Source organism: Bemisia tabaci, chromosome 2 (assembly GCF_918797505.1).
Source record: "Bemisia tabaci chromosome 2, PGI_BMITA_v3".
Classification (NCBI taxonomy): domain Eukaryota; kingdom Metazoa; phylum Arthropoda; class Insecta; order Hemiptera; family Aleyrodidae; genus Bemisia; species Bemisia tabaci.
Genome location: NC_092794.1, coordinates 10,842,712 through 10,852,917, shown reverse-complemented (window position 1 = coordinate 10,852,917; position 10,206 = coordinate 10,842,712). Strand labels below are relative to the sequence as shown.

Genomic DNA, 10,206 nt, shown 5'->3' with positions numbered 1-10,206 from the left:
ATTGGATCATGTATACGCCAGAACAACACCGGTCAGTTTTCAGTTCGGTGAAGTGACGAAAATGTTCAACCAGTTCCTCGACTCTTTGAGATCGCACAAAAGGGTCTCAAAAGTTTTTTGCAGTTACGTTTCAAAGCTTGCCAGGAAGGTTGATTTCAAGACAGAAAATTTGGAGTGCGGCTTATATGTTTTCTTAATTTTGTGCGTCATGTTATACTGATAAATTCACGAAAACATTCTCAATCAAAAGGACACGCGTTGGTACAAAATTCATTCAATATTTGAAACAATCGCAGGTACCAATAATCATTTAGCTGTAGTGATTAATGTTTCATAATGAATAACCGTTAAATGGCACTATACATATTGGTTGTAATACTTGCACTATAGCGACAACGAAGATAACTTGGTCATACAAAAGATAAACATTCGGATACATTATATAACTAAGATTAAAATCCTCCACCATCTGTAACAAACTCATGATATTCTGAGGCTAGTATTATAGCAGAATGGTTGATGAATTTTGATACGACATGGTCACCCTTAATTGGACTTATTTCTATCAAACGGAATTATGTGCATTAAGACAGAGCCCAGAGACCCATAAGAATATATGCATTACAGGGCTCACGTCACAATGCACATAGTTCCGTTTGATAGAAATACGTCCAATTGATTATACTTTACACTTATTTTTTTCTAATATAAATATAGGTCTCACTTAAAAGTATCAACACGTATTGCTAGACGAATGGAACCAGAATTACAGCAAAAACACATTTTACGTTACCTAATTACAAATCAAGTCGTTTTATTATATGTACATAAAAAGCCAAGTGACCCTTCTTTGAATTTCTACTGGATTATAACAAATATATTAACGAAACTTCCACTGATGCATGCAAAGCGAGCAGCTGCTGCGGTTGGTACCTACTTTAGAGGCAATTTCCTCAAACCTTTTTAAAAGCATGAAAGCTTTAACTCTTAAAAATTGGAATCACGGCCTGTTCATAATTCAGTGCAAGCATGGAGTGAAATGCATATTTTTCCCAGTAGGTAACTATACGAGGTCCTTGTAGGTGTGTTGCCTAACTGGCATACTTGAAGGGGAATTTTAGTGGGCCACTAATTTCTGGCGTTCAAGTGAACAGACGAATTCTAGCTCTGCAAAAAGTTGAAAATATGATAAACAAGTTTCTTTGATGAATTTTAATTGTATGCAGTAATTTGGCTGTCATTTAATAATAAGATACTGATAAGAAGATTCTCATAAATTTATTGAGTCAAGAAATCGCAGCACAGTGTTCCATATTGGCCGTGCTCTCGGTTCGTGTGACCAAACTCTTGGTTCTAGAAACCATAACCTCGGTTCATACCAAAGTGAAAACAAGGGAGGCAATTTGAATTGCGGGGCGAGTGACACCCCCTAATTCTACGAGTCGCCTCTGATTGGCTGATCCGCCTGGTGCCCACTTTCTGGGGCCCTTATTGAATATAACACGGGGTTCATTTTTCATCGAAAGTAACTCTAAAACAAGAAAAAATTTACGCGTCGGAGAATTCAGAAATCTACTCTCCAGATTTTTCTGTGGAGATTCATGAGTAATACAGGGCACTTTGTTCTCAAACACACCGAAAATTTCGACCTGGCTTTTTGTTTTTTCAACTTGAAATATGACACATAGTGTCATGAGAAAACAAAATTCCAGGTCAAACCGTTCGGTGTGCTTGAGGAAAAAGTGTCACGCATGTATTAATTACCCAGCAATCTCTTCAGAAAGATCTGGAAAATCGATTTTTGAAATCTCCGACGCGGAAATTTTCACTTGTCTTCGATATATTTTCGATGAAAAATGAACCCTTGTCCTTGTTATTCCATGAAGACCTCAGAGAGTGGGCACCGGACGGATCGGCCACTCAGAGACGACTTGTAAAATGAGAGGGTGTCGCTCGGCCCCCAATTCAAATTGCTGCTCTTGTTTTCTCTTGGGTTCATAAAATAGAATTTTCAAACTAAACCAAACTACGGAAAAGCGTTGTGTTGCTAAATTTGGCTGGCGAAGCTGTATATAGAACATGGGAATCAATTACCATGTTCTACGGAAAAGCTCGGCAGGGAGAACCGAGTGCACTGTCGATATGGAACACTGTAACTGCGTTTCACAGGACCAAACTTTTCTTCAGCGTATTGCTCGCAGTCCCGTTACTTCAACCAGCGAGCTGATAGACACAGCAATAGACAAGGAAGACAAAAGCGGATGGTGGAAGCGGATGGTTGCAATGGACGAAGGACGTAGGTAAGAGACTAAGTAACGACAATCCACGAGAAACCCGATATAGTTAGTCCATCATTTACCCCCTTAGTCTATAAGAACCATCCAATTCAACCAACAGGATCGCTCCATACGCCCTTTGTCCTCTCTGTATATCGCTTTGTCTAACAATTTCAACAATCAGCCTACTGATCTTAGTCTGACAGATTCGAGCGGTTGAAACGAGTGGTTCCTATAGACTAAGGGAGAAAATGATGTACTAAGTATAGGGTCTCTCGTGGGTTGCCGATAGTTGGACTTCATTTTGCAATTTGGAACTATAAATTCTGGCTCTTCTGGAAAAACACTTATGTGTATAGGGAAACTAACAGCACATACTTTGTTTTTAAACCGGGCTAGAATTTATAGTTCCAAATTGCAAAATGTAGTCCTTAGTCCATTACCTACCTGCTTTTCCCATTGCAACCACCCGCCTCCACCAATAGGATCGCTCCATACACCTTATATCTTCTTTGTCTATAGCTTTGTCTATCAATTTCAACAATCTGCCCGCAGAGGTCGTACAAACTACCTCTTTTCTATCTAGGGAATTTAACTTGGTGTATATCCATTTGTAAGAGAGCAGGTGAGAGGATGAAACATCGCGCCCAACATTTCCTCATCGCAGCGTTGCTGACCAAGGTGGTGGCCGGGTGGATTTTCGAGACCTCCGGGCCGGGGGCCAAGGAGATCATCGACGTGGCCTTCTGGAACAACCGGGCGTTCCTCTGCATGTCGGACAAGATGGCGCCGCCGAAGCCGGACAAAAATGGGACCGACGCCAATGCGGTGAGCAAGGCGCCGCCGCGGAAAATCAACTACCTCGGCTCGGCCATATTCGAGGCGCCTTGGCCGGAGGACGCCACCCAGAGCTGGGGACTCAAGGCCCTCAAAATCGAAGCCCAGGTAAGCTCTTAGGGGCCGTTCAAGTATTACGTGACGCACTTAGGGGGGCAGGAATTTCTGGGAGAGATCGGGTCCGTAATAAGGGAGTGCGTCATTATCATGGAGGTCGAAAATGACATCGTGTTCGACGTCATGACCAAACAGCTTGACTGGTACGGTCATGTTAATAGGATGACGGAAGAGAGGCTGCCAAAGAAGATGCTTGATTGGGTTCCTCCTGGGAGGAGACGAAGGGGACGCCCAGTGAGAGGGTGGCGACAGGGGGTTTTAAATGAGATGAGGGAGTGTCAAATTGATTGTGAGAAGATCGAGTCTTGTGGCGATTAGGCGTCGCAAAGCGCCAGAGAGCGCTATAAAAGCGACTCATGTATGTACTCAGGGGGGGGGGGGGGGGTGTTTGAGCCAGCGTCACGGTGCGTTACAATTCTGCCGTGCTGAGGGAAAGCGCCGTATGAACATTCGAGAGTTGCCAACTTTCCCCGAATAAAACATGTATTTTCGAAGGAAGTTATGCATATTGTTCCTTAACAATTTTTGATATTTTAGATTAAATTGGAAACAAAACTGTCTGAAAAATTGGAAGAAAAAAATTGAGAATTTTCGCAGTAAATTTGTTGGTTTTTAAAGAAAATATGGCTACGCCTGAAGGCTCATACAGCGTTATTCCTTAGCACGGCAGCATTGGGGAGAGGGGGGGGGGGAGGTCAAGCCTAGCGTTACGGAACAAATCCGAGCTGGGGGAGGGGGAAACTTCGAAACAAACGTGCAAAATTTTGAAAATCCTAAATTAATGAAATATTAAAATTAACATTGAATATGGTTAAATTATGAATAAAACAAATCTCATTACGTATTTTCACTCCTTTTTTGATATCTTTCCGTCATATTTCAGCGAAATATTTCCCCAAAAACTCCGAATTTGTTTCAAGATATTTTTTGAACGTCTTCTTGATATTTTTAAAATGAGGGGGGGGGGGGGTGTCAAGAAATCGGAAAAAGTGCATTACGTAATATTCGAACGGTGCCTTAAGAGACCAAGGATATCCCCTTGCTCACTTTCCTGGGGGAGAGGGGGAAGGAGAGAGAGGGAAAGAAATTAGTCTTTATTAGTATTGCTCTTAGTTCAACGACCATTGTCATTTCTCATTTGACATCTTTACGAGACGAATATTTTGTAAGAATTACAATCCTCCCCTCTTTTGAACTAGACTTCCATCGAGACTCTTCCATCGAGGAAAGTCCCTAAAAATGAGCTTCAGTCATAATTTTTCATGTTTTTAATGTATGCGTTGGTTTTTAGGAGCTTGAAAGCGAGTGTATGAAGTTGAAGGCGGCGGTAGCAATCGACATCGATGCGAGAGGACGGATGTTTACACTGCTCCTAGGATCCAAAAATTGTCATCCCAGGATCGCTGTCATCGACTTAGTTGTAAACCGACAGGTAAATGGACTGCATTTTGCAATTTGGACCTATAAATTCTGGCTCATCTGAATAAACACTTATGTGCATAGGGAAACTAATGGCACATACGTTGTTTTTAAATCGGCCCGGCATTTATAGTTCCTAATTGCAAAATGTAGTCCAAATCATACACGGCATTTCTGGAAGCGTACTTACGCAAGTAGCAGTGATCATCAGCATCGCGGTAAGTTGCGAACATCTCGCGATTTTATCGAGGTCCGTATATTGCAATATTATCGGATAAATAATTGCAATTTCATCGCATAAATTTGCAATAAAATCGCAACTGTATTGCCGGCGATTACCGCAATACTATTGAGCAAAAAATCGTGCTGAATTGAGGTACAATTTCGATTTTATTGAAAGTGATTTTACAGAGATAAAATTGCGACAAAATTGAGAATAATCGCCCAGATGTTGATGATTCTAGCGATTTTATCGCGACGAAATCGTAAAAAAAATCGCACCTTAATTTTAAAATATGGCGATTTTCCCATTGAAAACTGCTACTTGGGTTATTACGGAGTTACGTAAAATGTCTTTCGATGGGCTTGCATTAAATCTTACTCTATACTACAAAATCATAAGAATAATGCGTAACGCATGAGGAGCGAAGCACTTCAGGGGGTCTAGTGGCGTACCCTAGTTCCTTTAAAGTTATACGCAATAAGGGAAAGGACTATCTTGATGTGGGTAAACAGTTACCAATAGCGGATCCAGCAAAGTGGCAACATTGCCTTCTTCTCCCTTTAAATCTATGGAAATATATCGATTCTTGGAGGGGCCGGGTGCTCCGACAAGAATCGATTATTTAGCATAGGTTTAAACGGAGAAAATCCGGCGTTGCCAAATTGCTGGACCCGCCTCTGACAGTTACGAGCGATTTAGTGTTATTGATGGTAAATTGGTACTCCTATTTTTCTGCCCTGCGTCAAAGTCTCTGAGGTGATACCCGCACTTTGTCGTCTTAATAATTTCTGGTGTGGTTGAGCACGAGGAAACTTTTAAATAATAATATTTCCATGCCTCGAGCAACTCACGTTTGACGGGACGCCAACTTTTCTTCGCTGCATTAAAGTCTCTGAATTTTATACTGTAGAATGCGGCAAAGTCGCTAACTAATTTTTGCCCAAATCGTCAGTTAGGCGTTATTGTTCGTTAGCCCTCGGTAGGCAACATATGTCAAGAGTCCTATGACTCGAATCTGGTCAGACTAAGATCATGGAATTTTTTTTAAAATTATGTTCTCAGGTTTCGCGGACGGAACTAACCAACGCTCCGAGGCTAACTTTGCGCTCTCTCGTGGTGGACTATCTCAACTCGGACACGCGGGTTTACATCGGAGGCGTCACCGACAATCTTCTGATCGTGTACAGCTTCAAGGAGGAACTTTGGTGGAGGGTTAAACTGGAGTCCACCGGAGCCGCGCTGCCGACCTCTCCCCCCGTCCCCACGGCACACCTCGCCCTCGCCAAAAGAGAGGGCGTTCTCTACATGACGTCATCCAATAGCCAGTTCTTATTTTCCATGAGCTTGGAGCAACTTAGTGACATCGACAAAGCTGATGGCAAATCCGTGAGTTGTTTCATTAAAAATAAATTGACATATCGATGGCTAGCTCCCAGCTGAGACAAGAGACCCTCCATTAGTATCTTGGCGATGGTGGAAGCTTTTACTTTCCGGATTTCAACAGTCAACTGCTGACCTACCTACTTGGTTGATAGTTAACAACGTGGCAGTTTCGTTTTGCAAACAAGCCGAAGTTTGGGAAACTTGTTTGGCTCATGACGTCACCCGAAGCAATCCACCATGTAAGTAAGTGTACAACCGAACTGACTGCCGTACGTGATGACTGTTGCTCCCTTTTAATTGCCCATAAGAAAGTGTTGAATTCCCGAAAATAAAAGCTTCTGCCTGTCGCCGAGAGGCCAGTGGAGGGTCTCTTGTCTCTGCTAGCTCCCTAGAAAGCGCTTAAGCGCTCCCTCTCGGTTGAGCGCTTCAAAGCCAACTTATAGCTTGACCTTTTTACGGATTATCCTGCTCAACAGAGAAGAAAAATCAAGAAAGTTTTGGAGAAATTATGTTACCTAGTTTCCCAAAGCAGAAATAAAGTACGGTAGGAAGGCTGCAAATTCGCAAAAGGAGATACGTGGTTTCTCACTTTGCCCATCGTGGGCAAAAATACGTCCAACTAAGCAACATGTTGACTTGCAATTTTGTGAGCACAGTCTTTTTAATCTAGGAAAATTTTAGTACAAGATTCAACATGTAATTTTGTTTAGTTCTTTGATAAAGGATGAAATATGAGAGGCAAAATTTCAAGCCTTAATTTGAGCTGTAAAAAGCGATTCTATGCACTGGTGTCAGCGGGTGTTCGCAATCTAAAAAGGTGGTAACAATAGGTATACCAATAATTGTCGGCATCCCACGAGAGACCTTTTAGTTGGTCCATCGTTCCCCCGTTTGTCTTTAAGAACCGTCCGTTTAAACCAATAGGATCGCTTCATTTTCCCTTAGTTTTCTAAGTCGATTACTCCCTGATAAAAATTGGCAGTAGAATCTGTGTTCCAAAATAGTACCATAGACCTACAGCCGGCTGTAAGATTTTCAATAGCTTCTATAGCCGGCAACACAATTTCTTATAGCCTTTTATAGCCGATGGCGATTAAGCAACAGCCTGACGATAAAGTGTATGCTAAACGTTACTAATTACGGATGCTAGGACTTAGTGAGTTTTTGGACTACCGCTCTCTTTTTGGGCCGTAGTATCTTGATTTATTTTGCGAGGAAAGCTCCGTACTTTTGAAGGATGCCTGTCATTCCTAATATGTTGGAGCGCCTTCAATTTCGTATGATACTGTGCAATACCTCTAGTGTGAAATAGTTGCTTCAAGCGCCGTGGTACGCTGCGGCACGGCGGGCGGCGGAAGCCAGCGCGAAACGCGCTTGGCGCCTACAAACCTAACAGGGATACTTCACGCATTGCGCAATGCGTGAAGTATCCCTGTTAGGTTTGTAGGCGCCAGTGCGCCGCCGCTCCGCTTTGTGTTAGGCTCTAATATTTAATCTCGTGGAGTCAGCGTTTTTCAACTCATGACTTTGAAATGTTTGCACACTTGTATGGATTATTCTCATTTTAATTGATGAAAAAAAATATGTAGTAAAGGAAAATATAATGTGCGTTTTGTAAATATTAAGGTGATTCCGTACAAACTTAAGGATTTACAAAGCACACGAATTTCTACACAATTTCTTACAGCCTTTTATAGCCGATGGCGAAAAAGCAACAGCCAGGCGATAAAGTGTAAAGCCCGGCGATAGGAACTATAGCCCGGCTGTATAATTTTTTATCGCTTCGTGTAGCCCGCCGTATGATTTTTTCCACTTTCTACAGCCAGCTATATGATTTTCTATCGCCTTCTTCAGTCGGCTATAAGAACTCCTATGGTATTTTGAAACGCAGCTCCTATCGCCAATTTTTACCAGGGCTTTGTCTATGAATCACAATAATCAGCCCATAAAGACTGATTCTACATCGTGTATCTATACAATATCGTAGAAGATTTTATAGCATAGTATTAGATGGTATGAGGAATTTTTTCTATCATTTTTGAACTCAGCCTGTTCACCCACTATTTTCTGTCTTTTTACTCTTTTTGCACACTGAAAAAAAAGTTCGGTGAATCCGAAATAGTTAGGAGGATATGGAACCAGGTTTTGTTCGGTGTACACAACCGAATTATTCGGTCTGCTCTAACAAACTGTTCGGTCCGCTGAACCGAACTATAACGAATTCTTTTAAATTGTTTGGTTCAGCGGACCGAACAGTTTGGTTGAGCAGACCGGATAATTCGGTTGTGTGTATACCGCACAAAACCTGGTTTTATTTGCTCCTAACTAGTTCGGATTCATCGAACTTTTTTTTTTCAATGCAGCTGTATAAGTTTATAACCATCTCATCCCTTCCCATCGGACGTCATATTTTCTCAGATTTCACAAATGTTTAAACACTGGAAAAAAAAAACACTTTGGATCTAGAGTCCAGACTCTTGAAAACATTGACAAGAAAAAGGACTCTTGATTCAATCAGATTCAAGCTTAAATCAAAGGAAATCCGCTCAAATTAAGAGGCTTGGTTCTAGATTTAAGCTTCAATCTGATTGAATCAAGAGTATATTTTCTTGTCGATGTTTTTAAGAGTCTCGACTCTAGATCCAATGTGTTTTTTCTCCCAGTGAACCCTTTTTATAATCAAACATCATATTTTATGTGTCCCAGGAGTGCTCGCAGAACCGGACCCTAAGTCCAAAGCTGGTCGGCGAGAAGCTGGGAAAATCAGCGGGGTTGATGTCGGACTCGCGGGGCGGTCTCATCTACTCTTTGCTCCGGGACTACGCCGTTGTCAGGTGGAACACGCATGCGCCCCTCGTCGCCGAGAACCACGAGGTCCTCATCCAGTCCGCCGACCTCCTCCCCGACGTTCGCCAGATCTTCAAGGACTCCCAGAAGAACGTCTGGGCCCTCAACGGGCTCCGCAACGAGGAAGGCTCTTATTGCACCCGAATCCTCAAGCTAAACTGAGCTACCAAGTCTGAAAATTTTGTACTTTTTTATACGTTGGATTTTTTAATTTTAATAATAAAATTAGGTAATTCATTTGCCATTTCTTTGTTCTGTTCGACTCTAAATGGAGGAAAACGAATCGTTGAGCTTACAATGCTCATGTTGCATTCCAGGTTCTTTCTACTTTTCTGGAATTTACTTCTGAAGGCTGTAATGAACATTATTCCTTAGCATCTTCATTATCGCATCTTCTTAAACTAAATTTAATTTAAAACAGCTGTATATATCTTTTTTATATTTATTTTGATAATTATAAATTTAAATATAAATTTTATTTTAGTTTAAAAGTTAGAGATTGTCTTAAATGTATATAAATCTGAAATTTGACACAACTAGAAATTTAACATTTAGAATTTAGGAATTAGAGCAATCTACTACAAGAATGTATTTAAATTCCAGCTAATTAGGTGCCAGCAGTTGCGCTTCAACCTAAAGTAACTAACTATGTGTCTAGATGAATTATATCGATTAAAAATATATTTATAAAACAAATCGTAAATAAGTAAAATTTTTAAAATTTAAAGGATCTTATAATTAAAAATGTACATTTCTGTTAAAGAGTAAAAATTCTGTGTAAATTTCTGTTCTATTAAAGAGTAATTGTGGACACATTCATGTGTAAAAATGGAAGATCACTACTAAGGAGGTTCTACAATCTACACTGGCTGCGTCGGAGCGAAACTGAAGCGCCTTCAATTTTCAAGTATGCAATTTTGATATCCGTGGAACACGAATAGTTGCACCAATGCGCTTAGATTAACACCGCGCCGTAATGGAGATGTTGCATGTGTGAGGAATTTGCGAATTGACTGTTGATTCTTAAGTAAAAGTTTGCAAGAAACACGCTGGTGCCACTGGTTTTCCCTGAAATCAACTCCCAAGCACCAAAAAAGCTCTCAA

The 10,206-nt window shown here is 41.2% G+C and overlaps 1 protein-coding gene across 6 annotated transcripts; it reads left to right on the top strand.

Moving 5' to 3' along the window:
* On the top strand, positions 1-9,597 carry LOC109037273 (uncharacterized). Of its 6 annotated transcripts, none has more exons than XM_072296680.1 (5): positions 1-261; positions 2,895-3,221; positions 4,522-4,662; positions 5,935-6,258; positions 8,962-9,597. In XM_072296680.1, the coding sequence occupies exons 2-5, from the start codon at positions 2,910-2,912 to the stop codon at positions 9,262-9,264; spliced, it is 1,080 nt and encodes a 359-aa protein (XP_072152781.1). In that variant the 5' UTR covers positions 1-261; positions 2,895-2,909; the 3' UTR covers positions 9,265-9,597. The 6 variants fall into 6 exon arrangements, with proteins under 6 accessions (XP_072152781.1, XP_072152780.1, XP_072152777.1 ...); XM_072296679.1 differs by having other exon boundaries at positions 2-261; positions 2,832-3,221; XM_072296676.1 differs by having other exon boundaries at positions 2-296; positions 2,863-3,221.
* Positions 9,598-10,206: the final 609 nt, after the last annotated feature.

Coding starts and splice junctions, on each gene's coding strand:
- LOC109037273 (XM_072296680.1), top strand. CDS start 2,910: ATGAAACATCGCGCCCAACATTTCCTCATCGCAGCGTTGCTGACCAAG. Junction 3,222..4,521: donor CCCTCAAAATCGAAGCCCAG/GTAAGCTCTTAG, acceptor GTTGGTTTTTAG/GAGCTTGAAAGCGAGTGTAT. Junction 4,663..5,934: donor ACTTAGTTGTAAACCGACAG/GTAAATGGACTG, acceptor TTATGTTCTCAG/GTTTCGCGGACGGAACTAAC.